The sequence below is a fragment of the Meleagris gallopavo genome, chromosome 1, assembly GCF_000146605.3.
Source record: "Meleagris gallopavo isolate NT-WF06-2002-E0010 breed Aviagen turkey brand Nicholas breeding stock chromosome 1, Turkey_5.1, whole genome shotgun sequence".
Lineage (NCBI taxonomy): Eukaryota > Metazoa > Chordata > Aves > Galliformes > Phasianidae > Meleagris > Meleagris gallopavo.
Window position 1 is genome coordinate 185,777,804 of NC_015011.2, and position 27,579 is coordinate 185,805,382.

General features: G+C 40.1%; 2 protein-coding genes across 2 annotated transcripts; one reads left to right on the forward strand and one right to left on the reverse strand.

Annotated features, from left to right (window-relative positions):
* Positions 1–1,118: 1,118 nt before the first annotated feature.
* On the forward strand, positions 1,119–17,232 carry EED (embryonic ectoderm development). The gene is made up of 12 exons (XM_003203543.3): positions 1,119–1,273; positions 4,202–4,354; positions 8,801–8,893; positions 9,723–9,788; positions 10,525–10,650; positions 10,769–10,850; positions 12,270–12,361; positions 13,246–13,379; positions 14,448–14,553; positions 15,444–15,602; positions 15,971–16,044; positions 16,901–17,232. Exons 1-12 carry the CDS (start codon positions 1,151–1,153, stop codon positions 17,025–17,027), a joined length of 1,335 nt encoding a protein of 444 aa, XP_003203591.1. The 5' UTR covers positions 1,119–1,150; the 3' UTR covers positions 17,028–17,232.
* A 3,448-nt stretch (positions 17,233–20,680) lies between these two features.
* CCDC81 (coiled-coil domain containing 81) lies at positions 20,681–26,702 on the reverse strand. The gene is made up of 10 exons (XM_010706173.3): positions 26,618–26,702; positions 26,008–26,118; positions 25,308–25,431; positions 24,620–24,681; positions 24,088–24,244; positions 23,374–23,630; positions 22,618–22,706; positions 22,268–22,386; positions 21,635–21,737; positions 20,681–20,868 (listed from the first exon to the last, which is right to left on the reverse strand). The coding sequence occupies exons 3-10, from the start codon at positions 25,402–25,404 to the stop codon at positions 20,751–20,753; spliced, it is 1,002 nt and encodes a 333-aa protein (XP_010704475.2). The 5' UTR covers positions 25,405–25,431; positions 26,008–26,118; positions 26,618–26,702; the 3' UTR covers positions 20,681–20,750.
* Between the last annotated feature and the right edge of the window lie 877 nt (positions 26,703–27,579).

Sequence of the window (27,579 nt, forward strand, 5' to 3'; positions counted from 1 at the left end):
GTGTATGTCCTCACAAAGGTGTAAAACGCTTTTATCACAGCCTTGATCTTAGTGCACAAATCTGGGCAGCTGTGAGTTCCCAGAGCTTTTATTAATTGTGATCTACAGCCTTTTGGTCTATATTATACACTGCTCCAGCAGAGCCTACAGTTCTGCAGCAGAGAAGAGAGACTATTGCTAAAAATGCTACAGTACATGCACCAGCTTAAGCACCTCTCCTCCCCCTTATCTTTGAAGTTCATGCCAGATTAAATTTTAGATACAGGGCAAAGTTCACCTCTGTTACTGCCCTCCAAGAAATCATTTTGCAAGACTTGAATGCCTCCTCCAGGGAGGAAAGCCTTGGTTCTGCCCCTCTAAGAGAAGCAGATAAGGCACTGTACCTGTGGGCAGATTACTTCCTCCATTTAGCAGATTTTTTTTCATTTTATTTTATTTTATTTTTTTTTCACTGTTCATTATTATGATTCTGGGACATGTGGTTTTAGAAAAAAAAAAATCATAATCTGGCAACTGCAGTATTTGATTTACAAGTGGCAATCTGCAAGTTGTAGAAACTTGCTAGGGGGCACAGGAACAGGCGATTTTTCTTCTCTGGCAACAGCATTTTTTAGATGAAAGGCCTTTTCTTCCTTAATTCCAGCCCTGCCTGGGTGACAGGGCAGGCAACAGATGCCTCATGTCCTTTGCAGAGCTCTTTGGAGAGCAAGAGAACCGAAAAGGACTTGGTGGATGAGACAGAGCAGAATGAGGGTGCACAGAGGGAGCTCACAGGACACAGGCACTGTGGTGACTACGGCCTACTTTCTGCCTCATGAACATGCTCGAGAGGGCTGGAAAGCCACAGATAACGGTATAAAGTGCCGTTATGCTTTATTATTTTCATACATCGCTAATTTGGCTACAAATAATAATTAATAAGACTTCTTAGTTTGATGGTTATGTCCAGCGCGAAGAGCATTAGCGCACACACCGCCTTTCTACCGCCCGCCCTCCGGCCGCTGAGGGGCCGCGAGGCGCGGGAAGGCGGATTTTTCAGCAGTGTGGCAGCTGAGGCGCCGCGGGGCGGGGTGCTGCTTTACGGCAGAGCTTTGCGACGCCCCCGGCCGCGACTTTACGGCTGCGTGGCGGGGGCGGGGGGCGGGGAAAGATGTCTGAGCGGGGAGAAGCCCCGGCGGCATCGGCGGGAGCGGGGGGCGAGATGCCGGCTAAGAAGCAAAAGCTGAGCAGCGATGAGAACAGCAACCCCGGAGACCTGTCTGGCGATGAGAACGTGAGGCGGAGTGGGGGTGAAGCGGGAAGGTGGGGGCGGCAGTGGCGAGGCGGGAGCGTGCGGCAGCTCTGTAGGCGAGGGGCCGCGCTTTCTCCGCGTGCGTGAGGGAGAATTGGAGGCCCTGAGGTGTGAGCGCCCTTCTCTGTCACTTAAATACTTTTTTTTTTTTTCCTCGCAAAGTAGCCTGAAAAAAGCTGCTTTTCGCGTAGCTCTATGTCGTTTTTCATCACTGCCACGTTGTAAAGCAGCATTCGGTACTAATTTGTGCACGCAGCGCTTTGAGAATGAAGGAATAGGGAATAATCGCAGCGTTGTAGGGGTTGGAAGGGTCCTCTGGGGATCGTCCTGTCTGACCCCTCTGCTAAAGCAGCAGTAGGTTGCTGCTCATAAGCTGCTGTCAGCAGGAATTGGCTGCAAGGGTTGAGGGTTGTTACCTCTCAACTGTGCTAAAATAGAGCATTCAAAGCAAAGGTTGTGCAATTGATTTCAAAGTAGCTTAAGAGTTGAAAGATAATCTGAACAATCTGGTAGTCGGTTTATGCAGTTGGTGAATTGGGGGAGTTACTGACATAGCAGTTAGTGAGTATTATTGGTGATAGGTAGATGATTGGACTGGATGATCTTGAAGGTCTTTTCCAACCTTGGTGAGTCTGTGATTCTGTGATTCAGTTCTGCATGATATCTTTCTTGGTTAGAGCACTCAGTTGAAAGTGAGGGAGCTTGATCACATCGCCCATAACCATGTTGCCCATAATCTGTGCAAGTGCTGCTGTTGAGGGAACAGCTCTGAGGTGCTGTGTGCTACTGCTGCTGGGCCTTACTGAGCATCAGTGCCAAGCAGCTGTACATGCAGACCATGCATTTGTCCTTCAACTTCTGCAGAACAAGCCTACGTTAGGAAATACTACTTCTCTGAAAGAGTGATCAAGCACTGGAATGGGCTGCCCAGGGAGGTGGTGGAGTCACCGACTCTGGAGGTGTTCAAGGAATGTTTGAACGTTGTCTTGAGGGACATGATTTACTGAGAATTATTGGTGACAGGTGGATGGTTGGACTGGGTGATCTCATAGGTCTTCTCCAACCTTGGTGATTCTGTGACTATAAGTTCTTTAGAAGGGATAGACAAGAAAGGAGGAGCTGTGCAGCAAATCCCTATGTTAGGGAGTGTTTCAGTGTTTGGCACAGGCTGCCCAGGGAGGTCGTGGAGTCACTGTCCCTCAAAGTTTTCAAGAAGAGTAGATGTGGCACTGAGGGATGTGGTTAGTGGGCATGGTGGTGATGGTTGAACTAGATGATCTTAGATCATTTTTCTAACCTTAATGATTATATGATTTGTGAATCTGAGTGTAATGTGATGACAGAGGCTCTCAGATTTGCTTTGGTGTGTTTTTTAAAGGCTGTCTCAAAGGTGAAAAGACTCTATTTCCAAAATTTTGTTAGGAACTTTGCTGCTCCTGAAAGGCCTAGATTGTCCTTAAAAGTTGGCATAACAGTATTGATTTGCAGAAATTCAATTTTTTCCATGGAATCATAGAATGGCTTAAGTAGGAAGGGACATCAAAATCATCTTGTTCCAACCCTCCTGCCGTGATCAGGGTTGCTAACCACTAAATCATGCTCTAGATCAGGCTGCCCAGGGCCCCATCCAACCTGGCCTTGTTCATCTCCAGGGATGAGGCACAGCTTCTTTGGGCAGCCTGTGACAGCACCTCACCAGGTACTCCACAAGTATCCTGAAGGCATGTTTGTTGGCTATGTTTTAGTTGTAGTTACCTGGTTGTATTGTATTATACCAGGTACTTGGTGTTCTTGTATTGACTGCATCTGATTAGTCCAGAGAAAACTTCAGTTCTGTGAAGTATTATAACTCTTGACAGCAAGTGCTCTTAGGAGACAATATTTGGCAGGCTCTGAAATTGCTTAGGGTAAAGAAAAGAAATAGCTAAATGTAAAAATTGAAAAACCTGGTTATGCTTACGAGGAGAAATTCAGCTCTGCTAGGATGCAATGTGAAGGAAATGACTTAGCTTATTCCATATTCCTAGTGGAGTTTGTGATGCAGCTTCCTGTTACACTTCATGTCTTGCAATGACAGGTTGTTTATTGTCTGTCTGCCTCTGTCTCCCCAAATTTGGATCTTGTCATCATGTGGCTGTGAAATGAGTTGTATTCCACCAGCTTTCTGCTGGAAAATGTACAGGCAAACTTGCCAGGGGGAAAATGAAGTTTGTTGATTTAACAAGCTGAGCTTTTTCACATGGGTTTACTTGTTATGATGCAGGTGAAGTGCTTCCCTGTAGCCCTCCTAATAGTTTGGTGTCCTTTTTATACTGTGGTGCCCAAAACTGGCTCGCAGTGCTGGAGATGAGAATCTGTTAGAAAAAGTAGGAGGGAGGGGTGAAACTTCCTCTTTCAGTGGCACTGCTGGCTTATTGCAGAACTGTGCCTGATGCTGCTGAGGGCCTACAGAGATATTCCAGAGTGGTTAGATTCCTGACACGGGTAAACGTGTTTTTAAACAAACATTGTCTTGATTCATTAGTTCCTAAGTATTCATCTCATCTACGTCAAAATACTTTCTAGGAAGGCAATGACTTTGTATTCAGATATTTCTTAAGAACAGCTTCCTGGATTCCAAAGAAATTTCATTGTATCACAGTTCATGTATGACCCTTTTGGATTAGTCCTCGTGTGACTCATGTTAGAGAGAAATGCTATTAGGTCAGTAACAGATTTAAGTATGTGAATCTAAATAAAAAACAAGTCCTGAGGGATCTTTTGTTCTTATGGAGGAAGAAGGGGAAAGTGAAAAAGCTAAGTGCTGCAGTTAGCTGATGAACTTATACATCAGTTTTTTTTATATATATATATACATATATAAAAATAATTATATATTTGTTCCATTCTGTGTAATTCAAATGTTTTCAGGATGATGCTGTTAGTATTGAAAGTGGTACTAATACGGAACGCCCTGATACCCCAACAAACACTCCTAATGCACCGGGAAGAAAAAGCTGGGGAAAAGGAAAATGGAAGTCAAAGAAGTGCAAATATTCCTTCAAATGTGTAAATAGCCTAAAGGTAGGTACATGTAAACTTCAGCATGGGGAATGTGGGTACTGTTTGTTGTCAGTGGTGTAATACAGACTGTGAGACAGTCAAGACAATTATATACATATAATAGAATATTTAAAAATATCTGTGTTTGGAATTCATTTGAGGAAGGTACTTTTCTGATTTGGGATTGTCCAAGTTTTGAAGACAAAGAATGTTGAGAAATAGGAATCAGGGTAGGCAATGCTGCAATTAGTTCAATTATTTTACAAAGCTATGTTTGATATTTTATAATTACGTATTTTATCAAAGCTGTAGTTACTGATATGATGGAGTAACAAAATAAAACTGAATGGGTGACAGCTTGCTGCAAAGCACAGGTTCCATACAGGTTCTTCTTCCTAATGAAATATATTCAAAAAAACAAACAAACAATCACAATGTTGGGAATAATTTTCTCCACACACTTTTCATATCAGTTTTTTTCTATTACCTGACCATTGTCATTAGTCAGTTGTCATGAATCACATCGTGCAGTTTGATTAATTAGTCACGAGGGTTGTGTTTGTACCTGATGTGGCTCATGTTTACACAGAATGCCTGCTGCTATGAAGGGATGTGGGTTTGTGATTTTGACTCCCTGTTTTTGTGTTTAGGGTATTGTTTTCTTCTGCACTAAGCACAGGATTGTGAGGAACTGAATGAGTTGTTTTCACTTTGATTCTTGCACAGCACCAGGATGTTTTTTCATTCCCCAGCCTCGTGTGGAATATTTATGTGTTAAAAGCTGTAAATATGCCAGTGGATTTGATTTTTTTATACGATTTCTTAAAAAAGAAAAGCTTGGATCCTGAACACGATAGGAGTTGTGTTGAACTTTTTATGTGTCTAACAAGAGGTTATGTGCAGCTCCATAGCGGGTGATTTTTGGTAAAGAATTTCTTTAATGGGTTCGTGTCTTTCTCTCACACTTAACTGCTGGGTTTTGCTGATGTTGCTGTTTCTGAATTTAGGCTTCAAACTGCCTCACTGAAATGTTAGGGTAGCTAAGTAGGAGGGGATGAGAAATTTGGATCATGGAAACCTCCTGGATGAGCTTTGCTGCAGAAGAAATTGTGATATGAAGTTACTCTGACAAAAGTGTCTGGGGAAAGCAGTTGATCTTAATGTGTTTTTTGAGGTATAAGAATGATCTCCAGATCTTTCAGAGCGGAGGAGTTCTTTCATTTTCACCCAGGTAGGCAGCAGTTTTGTGGTTCACATGAATCGCCCCCACAGATGTTGCTTTCTATGGCTTCAAGTCTTGCTTAAACAGGGCTGTGGGTTTTTCAGCACCCAAACATTTAGCAGTATCTGAATGATGCTTAGCGTATTTGTTTTCTTTCCACAGACATCCTAAACTGGTTAGTTCTTTTCAAGGGGATTCTGGAATAACAGAACATCTTTCATACCTACTTTGGGGTGACCCAAAAGATCACCCTGTGTGGTTAATCCCCAACTTCAAGGACTTGGATCGGGGTCTGGGAACAGATTGCTGTGCAAGTGAAATCAAGTGCAGAGAGTAAATGTAGCATTTCAGCTAAAAGAGATACATTCTTTCTAAGTCTTCCAGTTTCTCTTTGAACTGGTTTAAAGACCAAATAGTAGCCAGGTTAGGTAATACTTCTTACTTCATTTTTGAGGAAGCCTCTCTTCTTTTTTCTTATCCTTGATATTACAGATACTGTGAAGATAAACTGTAACAATTGAATATTGTGTGTTGGTTCAGAGAGACATTACACTTGTTGGATATCACATCATTCTGTCTTTGAACTGTGCTGTAAGATGGATGTACTGAAATTAATAAAAAGTCAGTATGATTTAAAGACATAGAAATTTATTTTAATATTCTTTAGAGATGTATAGCTATATAATTTTTTTCAATTTCTTATTCTTAGTTTTCCATCTTTCATTTGCTTTTACTTCTTTCCTCCTGAAGACAAAGAAATATGGCCACTGCTGACTGCTTTGAATGTCAGATGGTTATGATTCAGCCTGAAAAACACAGTGCTTGCTAAATATGCCTTTTAACCACTAGTGTGGAAGTTATTTTGGCTGAAATTTAAGCATCAGGCAAACAAATATGTAACTTGGAAAATGACAGGAAATCAAAAAGTGCTTTATTTCATTGCTTTTTACAGCACTACGTTACTGGAAGGTATACTGAAAAAATCTTTGCTGTCCGTGGGCTGAGTGGTGATGTAGTTTATAAATGAGCAGATGCAACTAACAGAAGTACATCCTTACATCTGCATATAATTTTTTTCTTCTAGATCTTCCAGCAAAGAGGAATTCTGCCTTGATGTGCTCCCTTCAAAACAATGTCACTGTTTGCCCTACCCTTCCCTCTTGTTTAGGGTGTGGTTGAGTAGTTGTTAGCTGTTGAATGTCCTATCTCAGCTTTTACTCGCTGTCCCTGGACCTGGGAATTGGATTCTAGTTTGTTGTCGAGTAAGGGAGAAGTAACTAAAACCACAGCCAGTGGTGGTTTGCTTTTCTTTCAGGAAACCAGGAATGCATGTGTGGTCAGTTTGTGCCTCGTTAGCAGCGTGGGTGATGGCATTTTAAAATGTGCTCATGCACTTGCAGGTGATTATTTTGTGTGTGCGTTGGCTTAGTGTTTATTTCTCTGCCTTCTGTCTAAAAACAGGTCTAACCTTATTTTGTCTGTCTGAAGCTGAGTTGCTATTTAGCTAGTGAGGGCAGAACCAACTGCTGATTATGTATTTACCTTTGTAGCTACTGTAGGATCTGTTTCTTTGCCTTCTTTCTGGAGCACAAAGAACCCAAGCAGTTTGGGTCTATGCTCTTTATTTATACCAGAGTCAAGGTGGCTTTTCACCATTCTACTCTTGAACCAATATTTGAATCAGACTGTCTATAAAACCAAGAGTCAGGTTGTTGTGACAGATCCAGCCTCTCAGGATAACTCTAATGTGCAGCACCTGACAGTGTAATGCTTTGAAAACCTGGTTAGCAGCAGGAACAAAGATTAAAACAGTTAAGTGTTATCAAAATAGCATGTGCTCTTTCTGACCAGTGAGGATGATGGTAGTTTAAATGAGGTAAGTGTAACTTTAAGCAGATACCTTGGTGTTTTGCCAATTCTACGTCACTTAATTTAATTTTAATGCTTTACTGGTGCTGAATACCTCCTTTTTTTCTTCTGTACTGGGATTACTAATAACCTTGCTACTTTTCCCACGTTCCCCATCAAACAGCTACCCTGTTCTTTAATGTTACAATGGCTAATGCTTAGAGTTGAACTTCAAACATGCTTTCTTAATCTGTATTCAGCTTTGAAAATTGTACCTCTCCTTACAAGATGCAGGAGGGCCTTCACTCCAAGATTTTTTTTCACCTAGCTCTTCTAGCTGTCCCTGTTGATGTAATAACAGATGCTGCCTTTACCAGTAAATACGGCCTACTATAAATTCTTCCAGACTTCCCTTTTTAGCAAGCTTCTTTTTTTTTTTAAGTAGAATTGAATTCCTCACCCATACCCCCTCCTCAAATTTGTTCCTGTGGTTCCTGTATGGGTTAGATCTGCCAGGGCTAATATTTCTCATGTTGTCTCTGAAGCACTGCCATTTGAAGGCTGCTTAACAGCCATCATGAGATACTTCCTTCCTGCCTGTACTGTCCCAGACAGTCCCCTGTGGGGAGGCACTTTAATGAACATTATTCTTACTGAAAACATCCTGTCAGGACGGGCCAAAATACTGTTATCAATTAATAACAAGCACCACCATATTCATTGCGATTTATAAACATATCTGCTTCTTTTTTTTCCTCTTAAACTGATGTAAAATGTTTAAAAATAATACTTGACATTCTTCTGATAACTGTTTGTGAAGGAGATCTGAAAACACTTTGTAGACATGAACTTTGCAGCAGCTTTGTGACCTGTTGGAGTTAATTCATTGTGCCTATGATAGAGTTGCAAGACCTAACTGTACTGTAATAGTTAAATGTAACCCTTCTCCACCCTTACACCAGTTTAATTCTTCTCAATCCTAACAGGTCTCCTTTGTGATGTTGTAAATCCTTGTGTGAAAGTAACTATAGCAATATAAAGTGCTTATAGATGAGACCTCAGGAGGTTTCCTTGTTGAAAGATGGAAAGCAAAGTAAGCAGTAGTTGGGCCAACTTCTGGCCTCAGCTGTGAGACAACAGTTCTTCCCTTTGAATTTAAAACTTTGTTGAGAGGAAAGAAATGTTTTATCCTCCGTGAAGACAGCCAAATTAAGATGTGATGTTACAAAACTGTTCTTTTTAGCTGTTCGGTATCTGAAATTATATTGGGTGTGAACCTAGTAGTTCAGGGAGGAAAACATAACAATTTAACTGTTTCCCATTACAGCTGAATTTCACAGAAATAATGTGTTTGTGGCCTTTTTTTTTTTTTCCCTGATCTTGCTTTACATCTGCAGGAGGACCATGGTCAGCCTTTGTTTGGAGTCCAGTTTAACTGGCACAGTAAAGAAGGTGATCCTCTTGTTTTTGCCACTGTAGGCAGCAACAGAGTGAGTAACCCGTTTTTAACAGTAAGCCCCTCTGTGTGGTTTTCTTTGTGGTTTTTTTGTTTGTTTGTTTTTTTTTTTTTCAATGAAATCCTTTACCTGTGTGTAGTACTGACACATGGAAACTTCACATAGAAAGCTATATTTCTGAGGTATGTAGTGTCTGTTATCTTGGAGATGTGCTGCCTCTGAGTAACGGTATGATGTCATGCCTTAGCTGCTTGGGAATTAGCCTCTGTAGTAATAAAAATTTTCGCTAGTAACATGAACATATGGTAAGGAAGACAGGTGCATAAATGTATCTTCTCACTGAAATTACTCTTTTTAGATGTTACTGGTTCTAGAAAGCTAAATTAACGGCCTGTGTGAGGTGACTTCAGATGCTTTTTCTGAACAAGATTCTATGTTGTTTTAGTCTTGAAGTTCCTTCAATGGAAATGTTGTAAATAAACAAGAAGCCTCTCATTTCCAGGTTTGTCCAGCCTGACAAAAGTGCTAAACTAAAATTGACTCTGCATCAAATGCTCGCCTAAAGACTAGGTCTGGTTAGAGGTGATTGAACTAACTAGTTATAAGTAGAGAATATTCAAATAGTATCTTTTAGTATTTGGGAAGGACTCCTAACAAGTCCTGGAATGCTGCTTTATTAACTCTGCTGTGCCTGTTGTTTTATCAAACCATTTCCCACTGTTAGAAACAAACAGGTGAGATGAGAGCTAAACCGTAGAAGCATATTGCCACTCCATAAGAAGCTCAGTGCATAGATGTATTTGATTTCCTCTTGAACTATCACAAGTAAATAATGATCTCACCCACTTCTTTCTTTCCCCAGGTTACTTTATATGAATGCCACTCCCAAGGAGAAATACGTCTGTTACAGTCCTATGTGGATGCTGATGTATCCTTCTAAGTAAAAATACACTTGTTTGATTCCTCTTTATCATAATTGTGCAGGCTTTGTAGGAAAAAGAACACAGAGGCTTTTCTGTGATTTAGTACCCTGCTCATATGGCACATTCCTCCTTAGGTCTTAGCCTTCTTTCTTCTTTCCCACATCCTCGAGTCTCTCATATTGAAATAATATTGGAAATGCAGACTCATGGAACATGCTGCATTAAAGGATTTGAAAACTGATTCTCTGTCAGTTCAGTCTTCCCAACACCAATATTTGTGCAGTGTTTCACATTCAGTGTTTTACAGTGGTCTCAGCTCTTTGAATTGGAGCTGGATTTCAAGGCTAAGAATTATGTTTCATGCTCTGAAGTGGTAATAACTTCTGTTGATCAGTTGCAGTTCACAAGTTACTGACTTGTGACTGGGTCTTGATTCATCCTCATTTTTATTCCCAGTCTTGGGATATTTTGGAGAAAGATTGAAAAGCAGTGCCAAGAAAGAGGTGTTCTTTGTGTTTTATGAAACAGAAGTGAGGAAATCTGTAGAAAAATCAGTGTTGATGATTATTTGCAGATGTCTGATCAAATCCTCATCTTTTTATTGTTGGATCCAGCAGAGATTCAAGGACACGTGGACAACAAGTTTGAAAAAGCACTTAAAAAATATATATTTAAAGTTAAATTTGCTTGAAACCAAAACAAAAGTCCAGTCTCTTCTGTGTTCCTTAACATGAGATGTAGGCAGATGAAAACTTCTATACCTGTGCATGGACATATGATAGCAATACAAGCCATCCTCTTCTTGCTGTGGCGGGGTCCAGGGGTATTATTAGGATAATTAATCCTATTACAATGCAGTGCATAAAGGTAAGTGCTCAGGACTTTGAAATGAAGCTTATGTTTCAGTAATGCATGAAGCATATCTTCTAAGTATACATGTAAACGTGTGGGGAGATGATAACTTGGTCTCTGAATTCTATCCCAGCACTACGTGGGTCATGGAAATGCAATCAATGAACTGAAATTCCATCCAAGAGATCCAAATCTCCTTTTATCTGTAAGCAAAGGTGAGGAAAAAAACCTCTTATGTTGTTGAATAAATCAGGATACTTTGGATTGGATTTTTGATCTTGAAAATGGCCAAAATCTCTCAAGTCTTTGAAAATTTTATTAGTGGGACTGAACAAGTTTACCTTGAAAGTCTAGAGCAAATCTTGTTCTTCTTGGATATATAATAGATACATATTAAATCCATGGCCTACAATAAGAATAACTCTACCTGTGGTGCAAAGGGATTGTGAACACCACTGCTTTTTCAGGAAAGAAATGTGAGCACTGGAGTTGCTTTTTCCTATCTTAATTGGTTTAAATTTCTTTCAATTGTTGAAGCATGGTGCCATCTAGTGAGGGTATTTTAATGTTGCAGATGGCATTCACCACTGCAAAGGGAAAACTGATTCTGTCTCTCTCAAGAGCAGCTCTGACTTTCTTAGGACTTTTTGAGTGAAAAGGGTATTAGTGAAGGAAGAAGCAGGTTTATGCTGTGGTATCTCATGGGCTTGTCCAGTCTAAACAGTCACAGCTTCCTAATCTGGACTGTTCTGTTAAGTAAGGGGGTACTTGATCTGCCTCAGGAGCAAGCCTTCAGAAGTGCAGACCTGGTAACATAAGGGGACTTCTGACTTAAATGTAATCAGTGTCACTGATTAAACTATGTGTGAATTATGTTGGGAACTTCTCTGATTCTTCCAACTGTCAATTTTTTGCTGCGGGCCTACTTTTAAATTTCAAGTCTTCTGTGTATTTTGTCTTTTTGATACCATTTTGACATCAGCCAATAGATCTATGAGGTTTAATCCGGATACTACATATAATTGGGCATAAAGCAGGAGAGTATTGGAGTCTCAGAACTTCTTGATCGAGAGATGAATAAAAAAAGTGGAAAATATTTGGGACTGAGTGGCCTCCAGTTGGTATTACCATAATTCAGTGTAGTGTGTGTTTGCAGAATCCAAATGGGAAATGCATTAAAGTTCCCATTTCTACACGGGAAGTAGAAGTCCTTAATTAGAAATTGTCAATATTGTCTTTAAGTGAGCAGGCTCATCTGACTGACTTTGGAATACATATTGTTTATTGAAACAGTTCCTCCCATCCCTACAGTCTGTGGCTCATAAAGAATAGTAGTTTAAAACAAACAAACAAAAAACTTACTGAATGCTGTTGTAAGAGTGGCTGAAAGTAATTTTAACACTTCAAGATCAGACTCTTATTCACTTTTCAGATGATCTAAAGACCTAAGTATGTTTGGTTTAATTGTAATGGCAATTTAGTTAATGCAGTTCCATTGTTTCTAACAACTGAAGAAGAATGAAGTGCCTTTTAAATGTTTACATCAACACCTGTTATTGAAAGTGGTGAAGCTGAAATATATTCTTCATATGTACATATAAAAAGCAGCATGTAATTTTATTTGTTCTTTATAGATCATGCATTGAGACTGTGGAACATCCAGACAGACACGCTGGTTGCAATATTTGGAGGAGTAGAAGGGCACAGGGATGAGGTGTTAAGTGCAGTAAGTGGAAGACTGTGGGGCAGTGATTTAGATTTACAAAGGGTAGTAAGCCTATAGCATGCAACTTTTTATCCTCCTGTGCACTGTTTTGATATTTTACCTGCTTTAAAAGAAAAGTGCATAAATAAAGTTTAGATGTAGTGGTTTCATTGATCTGGCCACCTCTCCATAGTCAGGACAGGTGTTCACTTTCTGTTTCTGTTTCAGTAGCTAGTTTTCTCACAATGCAGCCTAGAACTAAATAAAATACAGCTCAGTGGGGCTAGAAAGAGTAATAAGTTTATTATAGTCCCACTTGTGAAGTTCTCATGATCTTATAAAATCAAAGCAACAGATCTTTTAGAGGCATGGTAGTGAAGGAAAGAAGCTCTTTCAGGTAAGTTATGCTGCTTTTCAGTGGCTACAAACAGATGCTGGTACCCAGTAAATGCTGACTAGAATAGCTGACTTTTGAATACACTCTTCATAACAGTTGTTTCCTTTTCTGTTGTGGGATTTGAAAGGTGAGGTATATATATCTATTCAAGACCTGATGCTGTATTCTCATGTAGTCATATCCAAGCAGAAGGCCTGGAGTTGTGTCAGGATTCCTCAATAAAATGAAACCTAGGGAACTGACTGAGAGGGAGCACTACCAGTAAATTCATTGTTTGTCAGTGCTGCTGAATGTGCCTCTCTTTCTTGATGGGGAGTAACAGTGGTTATTAAGATATTGTGTTTCTTTGTAGTTAGTAACATTGTTAGTATTCTTCTCAGTGAAATATGCAGTTTTTATTGTATTCTTTACACAGAAAAAGCTGTTTTGATGGAAATGTTTGAATAAAATCTGAGTTGATATAATGCAGCTTAGGCTGGGGGTGCTCAAAATTATTTCATATACATAGGATTATGATCTTCTTGGTGAAAAAATCATGTCTTGTGGAATGGATCACTCTCTCAAACTCTGGAGAATTAATTCCAAGAGAATGATAAATGCCATCAAAGAGTCTTATGAGTATAATCCAAATAAAACAAACAGGTATGTAGTCTTCATCTTCTTGGCTTTGTGGGGTTCTTTTTTTTTCTTGTTTTTAAAAAAAAACTCTCATCAGTGGCCCAGATTAATTCCTTAGACATTGGAGGTTCTTGGAGATAGTGACCTGGGGATTGAATTCTTAACGCTTTTATTTTAAAATATCTTAATTACTTCTTAATTATTTATTTGACTAGGGAATGTCTGGGATTATCATCTTTATCATTCTTAGAGCTTGTATTACATCATGTTTTAAGCCGTGTTAGTGGCTTTTCTTTCCCCCATTTCCAAATTTCTAGGAGGAAATCAAATTGTTAAACGTAGTAAACAATTTAGTTTTATATTGTCTAGTTATCTCTCATTATTGTATTTGTTATCTGACTCTGGGGTTGGAAAAAAACAACTGCTTATGTAGTAATAACTTTAATTTTCATCACTCTCTTATCTCACTTCAGATATGCATAAGTTGTTGATTAAACATAGTGATTTGTTATATGATAGATAAATTTCTCTCTATGAAGCTCATCAACTCTTTAATCTTAACTTCCAGTTAAACCACTGAGAGAATTGAAGTCTAAAACACACTGAACATGTTCAGCAATGAGACTAGCTGTGAAAATGCTCTCACTTTTTTTGGTAATGTTACCAAATATTAAATGATGCTTTAAAAAAGAAAAGTAAAATTGCTTTTTTTTTTTTTTAGTGTGCTTTTCTATTTTACAGTCTAGGTGTCGCAGAATAAGCATCAGGAAAGTGGAGCTTAAATTAGTTATTGAGGTACTTAGCAATGGGAGCTGTGTGCAGCTTCTGAAGGCGTGGTTTTGCTTTGTGCAGCCTTTTATAGTTAAGCATTTTGGGAAATAAGTTATTTTAGTAGGAATGAGATGAAAATGAACAATTCCAATTTTATTAACACAAAAAAAAAGTACAAAATCTACTTTGCAGCAAAACTGTTAAAAGAACAAAAAAGACAGATCAGTCCTTTTAACACTGACATATATTAAAACTGGCCGTTGAAAATTGAGCTTGTATTTCAGTGTTTCTCTGAACCTCACATGGCTGTTTTTTCCATAGGCCTTTTATTTCCCAGAAAATCCACTTTCCTGACTTTTCTACAAGAGACATACATAGAAACTATGTTGACTGTGTACGATGGTTGGGCGACCTCATTCTTTCCAAGGTAAGGTGCAAGCTTTTTCATCCACTTTGCTTTTACTTGCTTTTTTTAGGCTCTTAAACAGTAGTAGTTTCACTAGAATATGAATTGTAGGTTAACTTACTATGCTGCATGAAATGATTTTATATTAGATTTTGGCGACTGTTTGCATGTGTAGATAAGCAACTTTTACTTCAAAAGTAAAATGATTACAACAGTCATAAGTGTGCTAAAAGTAACAGGATATCAACTACCCGTGTTCCCCGTGAGAAGTGCAGAAAGAGAATGAATGTATAGTCACTCATGTGGGGTCCTGCAGCTAAATGGAGAAATGAGGATTTGCACAGTGGAGTTTCTTGGATTTGTGTGGTAACTTGCTTGCAGACATTAAACTACATTGTGCCAGAAATTGGTGCATGTGTGTTCTCCTAGTTGTTAAAAGGACTGTCTAAAAAAATCCTCTAATCTAGGTTATTTCAAACCACAAACGTATGGTTGAGCACATGAGGTTGATTTCTTCTGAAGTGGGTGAAGGAGAGCTCCTGCAATCCTGTTAGCTGGCAGACCTGCAAGGGCAGCAGTACTCAGCAAGGGGTTGTGATGTTGGTGATGTGGCTGTGATCTGAGGACAGAGATGAGATTCTCAGTTTTACTTTTTTAACATTGGATGGTTTGGATTGGAAGGGATCTTTAAGATCATCTATTTCCAACCCCTGCTATAGGTAAGGACACTTGCCATTAGACCAGGTTGCTCACAGCCCCATCCAGCCTGGGAACACTGTTAATGAGATGAAATATTAGCTTATAATTAAACTGAATGTTGTACAGTATAAACTGTAGTGGTTTGTTTTTTTTGTTTGTTTGGTTGTTTTTTTTGGTGACTTTTTTTTGTTGTTCACTGCTTTTCCCCCTAGTCTTGTGAAAATGCCATCGTGTGCTGGAAACCTGGTAAAATGGAAGATGATATAGATAAAATCAAGCCAAGTGAGTCGAATGTGACCATACTTGGGAGATTCGATTACAGCCAGTGTGATATATGGTACATGAGGTTTTCAATGGATTTCTGGCAAAAGGTATGTGTGAGCTTGGACCTTGCTGTACCTAGAGGTGTGTAGCTCTTAATTCATTCCATATTTCTGTAAGAGTTTTGGTACATTTGATGTGGTGTCTGAGAAGCAGAATGGTCTGCTCCAAGGGACTTTCTGTGAAACTTATATTTATTGGTATCTTCCTCCTCTATCTGCAGAGATAGATAATAATAATATGGGAGAAAGGAAGCAAATTATTTAGAATTTCCAACCACTTCATCAAACTTGTTAAGCAATTAATGTTCAAACATTTAAACATAATTATATAGTCTTCATAAAAATTTGAGTTTTATGAGTTTCATATCTTTTGAATAATACAGTAAGATTTCTCTGTCCTCTGCTTTCTTTTTAAGATGCTTGCTCTTGGCAATCAGGTTGGCAAACTTTACGTTTGGGATTTGGAAATAGAGGATCCTCATAAAGCCAAGTGAGTACTTAATGCTCAATTTTCTTTTTGTTGAGACAGGAATTTGGGTGACTTTCCTCTTTGTTTTACTGACAACTACTGCTATTCTTAAACAGTGGTAGCCACTCTAACTACTAAGTAAATAAATGTTCTGAGCCCCTGGAGGTTATTTATTTATTTTACTGTTCTATTATTTACATTATAGTAGTGCCAAGAGGTACCAATCAAATTGTGTTGAGCAGTGTATGAAGATAAAGTGAAAGAATGTATCTTCCTCCAATTACTTGCAAAATGATTAGGTAGAAGATTTATGGAACAATTAGGAGAAATAGATGGAAGGACTAGAGTAATGAGGGTACAAAGGTTAGTTACTAGCATAACCTGAAGAAAACAGTATGGCTTTTCAGTTTCTTGCTTGTGTGGCCATGTGATTTTATTGCATATTTGAACACATATACAATATATTTGTGAACATCCAGTAATGTGTATGTGTGCATATGTAAAAATACAGACATGCATATACTAAATTGCTAAAAAATGCTGCAGTACTGAATTGCCCAATGGACATATTTTATTCCTAACAACTGGAAAAGAACATTGATTACAAAGTCCTAAATAATGTGATTCAATCAGATTTTAATCAATGCTTCAGTGAAGATTGGGTGGATGAGAAATGGCAGTGGGTGAGCCAGAAATCAGTTCTGGTTCTTTCCCAAGCCCAAATTTGGAATACAAAATACACTGTGCTATAATCCTTCTACCTTCTGAATTCCTCCTAGATCACGTAAGTAAGAAAGTGGTGAAACAGCACTCAATAATGTAGTAGCAGCAAGTGCAGGTTTAACATTGCAGCTGAATAATTTTCTTTTATTTATAGGTGTACGACTCTTACTCATCCTAAATGTGTTGCTGCCATTCGACAAACCAGTTTTAGCAGGGATAGTAGTATCCTTATAGCTGTGTGTGATGATGCCAGTATCTGGCGCTGGGACAGACTACGATAAGTTACCTTTTCTTAATTCAAAGTAGAAAATATATTTTCAAATTATAATACAGTCTGTTAACTTGCTAGTACGGTAGATGCGTTTAGCTTAGACTTTCTCGAAGGTTCAGCAGGCTGGAGCTGAACTTAGTGATGTTTACATTCTGTGTATTGTTCTGCTTGAACTTTTGCTGCTTTTAATAAAAAGAAGTATTTTTGTAAAGTTTTCTGAACTGTCCATTTTAATTATTTACCACAATAAGCTTTCAGTTATGACTCGTGGAATTGCTTTATGTACAGCTAGTGCATAAATACATAGTAACTTACTTGATGCTGTATTCATCCTTTTTTATGCTGACTAGAAGCGTAATGAAGCTATTGAATATTATTCAAGGATAAAACATTTGTGTGTATATAATTGAAATGTTAGTGCTTGTATTCCTTGTAAGTGTTCTAAGACATTGCAGAATAGTTGTGTGTACCTACGGGAACAATGGAACTGTTAATAATATTTAGAAAGATTAACCATTTAGGGCTCTTTTTTCCTACTGTTCTCTTATCCTTTACCCTAAATTGAAAATAATATGTTATGGTTTTATATACATGCAAGCACAGTCTTTGCCAACATATTAGTGCTTTTTTTATTGAATTAAGGAGATGGTCCTGTCTCCCACTGACTTTTCAAGTATACATCTGGCTTTTATCTTTCATGATATTGCATTTGTCTCTTTGTTCCAGTTTGGGAAGCTCATAAATTCTCTGTTTAGGTTGCCTACCTGTTCACTTGAAATGGTATTGACTATGCCAGTTCTATTAGTTTGTACTTAGAAATTTGCAAAACAATGAGATCTGGAGCTGGCAAGTAGTTTGCAAGTGTTAGTCTGTAACATACGATTACCCTCCTTTATAGGAAAAAAATATATTCTTATTCCTGGAAAACGGCCACACTACCTTTGTAGCAAAATAAGCTGAGGAGGGGAAAGTTGAGAAGTAGGGCTGCAGGGTTTTAACCTCTAGTTCAACTGAACTGCTAGCACAGCACGAGCTAGCATTTAGATGGCAGCAGCAGTGGGCCTTTGTACTTTCATGCGTGTGGGGCTGGTAGTGTGAAAAACTGTGGGAGGAGGGAAATGAGTCGGAGAGTACTCCAAAAAGGCTGTGGGAATGCTCAGGCATTCTTCAGATGAGCTAAACCCTATTCAGAACATAGAGGTTGGAGGCTGATACCACTGAGTGCTTGCAAATGTTGAAAGTGAAATAGGTCACAAAAGCAGTTGTGACTTCCAGTCATGGTTGGTTGTTGTATTGTAAGTTGTATGTTCTTACCAGTAAGCTGTTCTGTTTCTGAGAAGAAGGAAGGGTGGTACTTGAATAAAGGCCTAAATACAATTGGGGTGGCTTCAGCTTTTTCAACTCAAAATATTCTGGCAGCTGTTCTCTTAAAACGTAGGAAAATGTTCCAAGAGGTTTCCTTTGAAATGCGATTTAGGGTTGGGTCCCATTTGGTGGGGACTCTCTGTTCTTTGAAGTGCAGTGTCAGTGCTGTTGCTGTATTTACCATTTCTTCCCTGCAGTGGGACTACTCACGGTTTCTTTCAGAGTCATAGAGCTCCTCACTCTTGGGACACAGTAAACAAATGTCAGAGCTAATAAAAACTTTGTAAACCTCATCTCTGAAGTACAGGCGGTTATTGTATGCAGTGTCTGTCTCAGATTTAGGCTTCTGCTATGGACAGCGTTGGTCAGATTTATCTGCTTGTCATACAGAAATACTAAAGATTGTCAGTATGTCTTAGGACAAAGCTACCTGGAACAGAACATGGGTGAAGTAGAAAAAAAACAGCAGTTACTGAAGCACTTAAGGTTAACTGTACAGAAAATATTAAAGAACAGTTGCTCTAGTCCAGGCTAGATGAGTTAAAATACAGTGTAGGAGACTGCTCACCCAACTGGGATATCGACAGTATAGGGACAGTACATGATCAGTCAGAATAGAAGGGGTACTTCTGAATGATGGTGAAACTAGTTCTTGGGTATGTCATACAACTCAGCAGCACCAGCTTCTCTCTGTATTTGCAGCTTGGGATGAATGAGGTGTAGATGCCTTCAGCATAAATGACTGCAGTTGGTCTCAAGCATCTTGTCTTTTACAGAGCTTGTCCAGCTGACTGTTCAGAGTTGGGTTGCACAGGTCTTTGAGCACTTAGAAATGTCTTAAGTTAAATTTCCATAGATAAACTAAATGCCTGTTTCCCTAAGCATCCTGCAATGATTACATTTTCAAATCTTGCACAGCCAGTGAGATTCAGTAACCCACCAAAATCAGTATTCCTTATAGGAAAGCAAGAAAAAGCACTTATGCTTAAGCAGCATGGCAGTCCACAGTTGTTTTGAAAGATATTTATCTGATACAATGTAAATGGAGATGGAGTCTTCCTTCTGCAAGTTTCTGTTCTGCAAGTTCAGCCACAGTAGGTTGGAAAGAAGACGAAAGTAGTTTACAGTGATGTTGTCAAGCACATACCATAATGACTAAGCTTAGAGAGACAGGATCTGGCGGTACCTCCAAAGACTAGTGCACTAGGAGACATTTTTAAGCACATTTCAGCACACTGCTGAATTAAAACGCATATGATTACATATGTTCATTTGCAGCCTTCAAGACTGGAGCCAAGGCAACAGGAGTATACTTGAAAATAATGGCCACAAAGCTTATGATGGGGAGACTTAACAATCCCACCCCCTTGATCTAGTCTGGCTTTCTAAAACCCAAGCAATAAAAAGCTCAGGGTTGTAGAATAATAGAATAACATGAAGGCAGTATTGACCTAGTGAGAGCAGAAGCAGCTTGTTACTATAGCCGTAAAAAAGAAGGCAGAGCTGCAGAGTGACTTCCACTGCTGGTACAAGCTGTCAGAATGAAGCTGTTGCAGAAAACTGAAACTCAGTTTTCATCAAATCACATAGGAAGACTACAGAAGAATGCAAGAAGGAACACATGGATTACAATGTAGAGGAAGGCTCCAGACAAACAGTCAAGTAAACTCAAGATAATAACCTCCCCCTTCCCCCTTGTTTTTTCTCCTTTCACTTTTAATTAAAAATATCCTTGCTCCTTTATTAATTGTCTGATTTAGAGAGGCCATTAGGTCATGCTGACATGCAGTTTTTAATTAGTGTGGCCTCCAGAAGCCTGCGAGGTATTATTTTACTTCCAGAGCAGGCAGGCACTTGCACAATAGTGTGAAAACCTGAGAAATCACGACCACACTGCTTTCAGTACTGTGTCACAACAACTTTTACTCCACTTTCCATTTGTCTCCTCCATCTTCTTCCAATCCCACCTGTGATGTTGTCAGCTATATGTGGTATCTGCCATCTACATAACAAAATCTGCCAAATCCTACAGGAAGATTTGACGGGTCACGCAGAATTGCTATGATCCATTCCAGCATTTCAGACTGGGCCTCATTAACTGCCTTCATTGCTGCTTCTCCACAAATGGACATCTTAGAGAAAACCAAGTCTTCATCTGAGCAGGAGCCTGAGGGTTTGTGTCTCTCCTAAGACTTCTGGAAAACAACTCAGGGCTGTGGTAGGTAAGTTATCTGGGATGTGCTACACGTAGATCCAAAAAGATACAATTGAATACAGCAGTGAAGACAGTTGAATTTGTTAAGGATCAACATCATCTTATTGTTTTTATAATTAAAGTTGTCATTATAAATGCAGAACTCCATAGAGTTTACTGCTGTTGCTTTGATATAGTGGTCAGGAACGTGGGACTCTGTTCTGGGTTCTGCTTGAAGTGTTGTTTACCATCCAGTTCCTCACAGGATCTTCCCTCATCTTCATACAGCCTCCTAAAGATCCATACCAAGAGCATTTCGAGTGCAGTTAAGACAAGTTTGCTTACAGCTGATGTTCACAGCAGAAAACTTGCTTCAGGTACACATGGAGGATCTGCAAAACTAAGTGTTGTCTCTTGCCTCGCTCCAACAAAAACTGAAGGCAGAAATCCTGAGCTGTGCAATGCTGATTTCAAGCTCCAAGGTCAAGAGGCCTTATTGGTATCAATGTTACCTCTCTAAAAGAAGCCAGCTGTGGTTCTGGGGAGCACAGACTGACATGAATTACGTTTTACCCACTCAAACAACACCTTTTCAACTAGAGCAAGATTGCTCTTTCATGGTTAGTCACCTCTGAACTCTGCTGGTATTTGGGAAGAGTCCAAAGTGTTGAACAAAACTGAGACATGCTGATAACATCAAGAAGCTGTTCAGAGGGCAGTGAGACTGTCCTACCTCTCATAAAGTATTGTTAGACTCTGAACATTACTCTCAGAAGACAAAAGGAGCAAGCTCATTCCAATAAAAGAGAATAGGAAAATAATCCTCAACTTCTGGAACAATACTCCCCACCCAGTTACTAAACAGAATGCACTGGAAGACAATTCAAGTAAAATGAAGTGGATCCAAAAGGTCTACATAAATTTGCTACTCACATCCTCAGGCTATTCCTTGTGAGCCATAGTCTTTCAGATTTCACACATGCATCCAAAGGAAACATCTTGCTCACACATGTACAAAGGCACAGCATTACCCTCCACCATTTCCTCCACAGACTCACCTAATAGGGAGTTCTTTTCTCTTGAATTTCTCCCTTGACCGTTCTTTAAAGTCAACTGCCCTGACTTTCACAGGACCGCTATGAGGAGGAGCTGAAGGAATCCCTGTGGGTGTGAAACAACATTGCCTTGGTGAGGTTTCACATGAGAATGAAGTGCATCAGGAAAGACTTTAAAGAAAGGGTTGTTAAGCACTGGAATAGGTTCCCAGGGAGGTGGTTGAGTCACCATCCCTGGATGTGTTTAAAAACCATTTGGATGTGGTGCTCAGAGACATGATTTAGCAGAAGATTGCTAGAGTTAGGGTAGCATGATTAGGCTGTGGTTGAACTTGATGATCTTTAAGGTCTTTTCCAACCTGAGCAATTCTGTGATTCTATGATTCTAAACACCAACACTACAGCCAGTTTAAGGAAGAACTCATTATTCAGAAATGTAAGAGAATCCTCTTTTTTTTTTTTCTCCCTGGTGCATGATGAAACTTATAAAAGGAATAGAACAATTTGCACCTGGGATTCACCAAGAACAGAGCTGCGCTGTGCCACACAGGGCCTTTCAGCATTCACATGAAGCACCTGAAATCAGGACAAAAGGAAAACACATTGAGTGTTACCAGGACTCTGCTCCGACATTACCTTTTCTGTTAATCTTTTCCTTAAAGACATCTTTTGTCTTCTTCTCCTGCAGTAGTTTGGTAGGTCTTTCACGGAGGGATTCAAGGAGGAATTTTCCATGTTCGGTCTTAAACTGCAGGCTGCAAACAAGAAGGCAACACCTGTACATACATGAAGGGCACTTTCCCTCTGCAGCTTTCATGAATGACCTCGTCCTGATGCAGAGATATCTTACATTAAGCATGGAGTGTACTGTGAATGAATCTTTCCAGTAAATGCATGAGCAGCAGAAAACCCCCAGTAACATGCTGCCCAACACGAGGTGAGAGGCTGCTCCTATCATACGTGAATGGTAACAGAAACAGCCTTACCTGGGAAACAGGATGTCAGGTTCAGTACAGACATCAGAAACTCCAGTTTCTCCCTGGGAAATGACCCAGTTCATAGTCCCTTTTTTCCTCTACAACAGAGACAGACAGAGGCAAGATGATTTCAAGGCAATTAACATTTGCTAACCAAGGTAGCAAACCTTTCAGCTGATAAAAGCAGCAACTGCCTCCAGCAATGCTCTCCAGCAAAGTCCTCTTGCATTAACTTTAGCCTCTCAGGACAACAACCAGAGATACAACTTCAAGGAATTGATTCTAGGTACTTAAACTGCCAGGCTTTCTGTATGAGTGACACTAAATGGATTCAACCAGAAAACAAATCTCTTGACTACTGGAGAAATCAGTGGAGGTGAGCACAGGCTGGTTCTTCCCTCAGTCTTCAGGGACAGAACAATGGATCCCTCAGCCCAGTGATCAGCATTTAACAGCCACCAGGACATGGTCCTTAGCAACTTGGTCTAAATGGCCTTGCTTGAGCAAGGGACTTGGACAAGATGATATCCAGAGGTCCATTCCAATCTCAGCTGTTCTGTGTTTGATCCAACACAGCTGTCTTTCACATCTTACATTTCAGCAAGACAACCAACTATACGAGAAGAAACCCAGAGAGCAACTCCTCTGTTGTACTTTACATCTAAACCAAGTGGCCATCAAGTTATGGCACACCAGGAGGCACCAGTTCAACAGGCCCTTGAAATTCAGTTGGAAATCCTCTAAGTCATACTGTGTAAGACTTACATTGATGATAATTTCCTTCAAGTTTCCCACTGTGTCCAGGCTGAGAACAAAATTTTCATAAAACCTCATTTTGACTTTCTTTTGCCTGATAAGAAGGACACCCATGTCCCTGAGAACAAAGTCAATATTCAGTCCGTTTGAGATACAGCGAGAGAGGTACATCACAGTCTCATTTACACAGTTCTTCACGGCATCCACGGAATGAGATGTCTCCAGGGCAATTGTGGTGTAGTCCAATGGGACAGCTAGTGTAGAACCTATTAACACAAGAGGAGCACAGTGACACGTAACTAAGATATTAATTGCAATCAGCTTTCAGCAGTCTTCAGGCCCTGAGACAATTACATGTTACAGAATGGGCTTCTTGAGTCTAGGTGCTAAGGTAAGGCCATTGTAACTACCCCCACTCAATGTGCAGGCACGGAGGGATTGAGTGATGCAGCATGCTCTGTCAACCACCTACAATTAAGGAAAACAGAAAAGCTGCTCAGATCTTCTGAGGAATGTTCAGATAGATTTACGGACCAATGTGGCAAATTTTAGGCCCAGCATCCATTGCTAGACACCAGTCAAACATGCCAAATGTTTCAAAGGAACATCCTGGTTTCAGCTGGGATGATGTGATGCTGTTTTCATCCTAGGAGAAAAACAATGTTGTGGTTTAACCCTGCAGGTGTTATCAACAGGAAATATAGTTTTATTTCATCTTCTCACCAAGCATAATTCTTTTAGCATAGTTAAGATCAAAAATTCTTCTGATAATGTTGGACATTTGAAATACAGGTCTGTGAATGAGCAAGCAATCATTTCTTCCTATGTGTAGCTCTTGCGTATGAACAGCAAAAGTCCCCAGTCCAACTATTTCAACACTCTAGAAGGAAGAAAAGGAGAAAGGAAAATGGGTAAGGATTTCAAGAAAAATTAATGCAAGCACCCTTCAATTAGAGGGTTTCTGAAATCTCTAATGCATCCTGGAAGGATCAGGTGATCTGGGTGATCTACTCTGGCAGTGTGGAATGGAAACTGAAAGCATCGATCATTTGAGTATACCAGACCTTATTTTTTCTGTAAATGTTCAGAAAAATCTATTTTGTGGCACACTTGTAAACTACATTTTAAAGCAGAAAAAAAAAATAGCAAAGGAAGAGAAGTACAGTTGGATACATTCATCATACTTAATGACTTTGGCAGGGTCAGGCTACCAAACTACCAGAGTATGAGAGGAAACACAAGGCACGATGATTACCTTGCTCAATGCCAACTGCCGCTGAACATCAAGAGACACCTGATCCCAAATCTGCACAATCTCTGCAGAGCAAACAAAAGTCATATCATGCTCAGTGTCACCGAGCTTACCACCACACAGCACATTCCTAAACCAATTATTGTACTTTGAATCACAGAATATCCCAAGCTGGAAGGAAACCACAAGGATCGTCGACTTCAACTCCAAGTTCTACACAGGACTGCCTAAAATGCAAACCTTATGTCTGAGAGTGGTGTTCCAGTGCTCCTGGGAGTGGTGTCCTGTGCTCTGGGAGTTCGGGGTTGTGCCCACTGCCCTCTGGGACAGTAACCCCCCCCACCCTCCCCTGACGCAGCTCCTTGCCATTCCCAAAGGCCTTGTTGCTCCCCACACATCTTCCCCTCCAAACCCTTCCTCACCTCTGTAGTCCTCTTTTCAATGCTCTCTAATAGCTTGATCGTAGAATGGCTTAGGAATGAAGGGACCTCAAGGATCATCAAGCTCCAACCCCCCTGCCACTGGCAGGGCCACCAACCTCCATATCTAATACTAGATGTCCTTTATTGTAGCATCCAAAATCTCACACAGTACTTGAGGTGAAGCTGCACCAGCACTGAGCAGGACAATCCTTTCCCACGAAAGAATAGGCATTATGACAGTATCATGAAAAAGCTCCAGATGCTCTTACCTTTGGTTGTGAGAGACATCAGTGTTGGAAACAAGGCTCTTTCAGATGCCTTCCAGTTACCTTTCCGTGGCCAGAAAAAGGAAGTCATGGCTGTCATACTCACCCTTGAGGTAAACACCTGGACCTGAAAGTTCAAAGATATTTTTCTCTTGCACTGTTATAAACACCCTCATCTGAATGTCAGAGGAGTCATCCAGTGCTCTCCCACTGCCTCTCTTCTCCTTCACACAGCAAAGCAGCACAAGAGAAAAGCAGGCAGCATCACCAGGCAGGTAGGGGGAAACAGAGCTGGGCAGCACCAACCCCTAGGTCACAGCTGACCCCACTGTCACTTGTGGGTCAGAAGAGGGCTGCTCCCTTTCCCTGCAAGGAGCTCTAGTAGGCTCTGCCTTGAACTGACCATTTTGGGGAGATACCTCATCCCCACAGTCCCCTTGGGCTATGGGCTGAAGTGAACCACAACCTACTGAGCCATGCTGAGACTCAGCCCATGTGCTGCTCGGTGCTGTCCCCAGGACCATGCCAAAGGTAGGAACCTGCCTACAACATCTAGTAGTGAATGAGCACGTTTTATCTTTCTCCTGAATAAAAGAACAAATGAGAAGGTTTGTGTGATGCCAGGAAATGAGCAGAGAACTGTTTGGTATTCCCTTCTTCATAGCCTGGAGAAAGCAAAGTGCTTAATGGGCAGAGAAGTTACCTCTCACATGTAGGGGGTTTTATGTCCATTCACCATCAGTATCAACACAGACTGTTATGCAAGTCCACAGTGAAAATCCACCTCCAAATGGTCTCACAGTAAGGGAGAAACCTAAAACAGCATATTGGAAAATTAACTTCCACACCTCTGCACGATAGTATTTCCACACAGTAAACCATTTGTGGAAGTTTTGTAGGATACAAAACTCATCATGCCTGGAACAAGGTTGTGAGCTCCTGCCCAACACCACTGCCTATTTCCCCAGAGTGAGCTTTAGAGTGACTTCTTGAGGTAGTGGAACATGACAGCAGCAGAGAATGGGATGATAGACAGAAAGTCCATAACACCTGGAACCTTCTTTAAGGAATTAGGACTATCCCCAACCACCACCATTTGCACCCAAGCATTTTGAATGCATTCAGACACCAGCATCTCCCTCACACGTTGACAAAGAGGTGGAGAAAGTATCAGAAAGCTGTTCTGCTTTGTCACTAATTCCTTCTTACATGGCTGTTTCAGCATTACATGTAGGAAAACAATGTAGTGGTGGCAGGCCTACCTGAAACATCAAACAAACTTCTACAACAGACCAGGGTGCTTAAAAACAAACCTTTTTCTTCATTGCTGTAGTGCTAGGGACATCGTGCTGTATGGAACATTAAATATTTGATAATACTGAAGAGAAGATGTTCTTTCATACTAAACAAAGGACACCAGCTTCACCCAACACGACTCCCCCTACCCCAGCATCACGCAGAAACAACATTCTTTGTTTTGACAGAGACGCTCTGTTCTAAATTCTGAGAACAGAAAAGTTCCATGGAGAGGCTCATAGGATCAAGACAAGCTTCTGTTCACTCCATATCAACGTTTCTCTATGTAGACACCAATAAATTCCCCTCAAACATTGCAAAGGTATCCTTGAAATGACTTAAAACATCTTGATGTAAACCCATTACTCTCATTTTCTCTGTAGAAAAAAAAAAAAACTCTACATACCAAGAAGCATTTTTGTCCCTCTTCTCACTCCTCATGCCATAAACAGAGAAAGCTGAATGGAGACAAAATTCATCCAGTACCTCCACTGTCAATAACCTGTCACCTCACAGCTCTAGGCTGCAAAATACAAATGTATAAATCCAAGTATGCCCCAAGAGCTGTTTCAAAGGTATTTATTTGGCCAGCAGGTAAAAAGTCCCAGAGACTACTCTAAACTACAGTTTCACGTAGGGAAAGTTCAAGACAGATACCTGAATCAAGCTCCATAGCATCTTCTAAAGAGAGGGAGATATACTATCTATACAAGCTGGGGACAGCAATCTTAGCTGCCCACAAATTAAAAGCATTTACAGAGCAAGGACCAGCAAGAAAAACATCAGCATATTCTCATCTTCCTGCACAATGAGACTAAGTTAATTTTACTTACAATTAAACACCACCTCAAAACTTCACACAAGTATGAAACTGCTTTGTCATTTTTCATCTTGTAATTCCTTTCATTTTAAATACAGGTTCAAAAGAGTCTTTCTACACATGCCTACTGACTTTTGCTATAGTCAAGTATTTCCATTA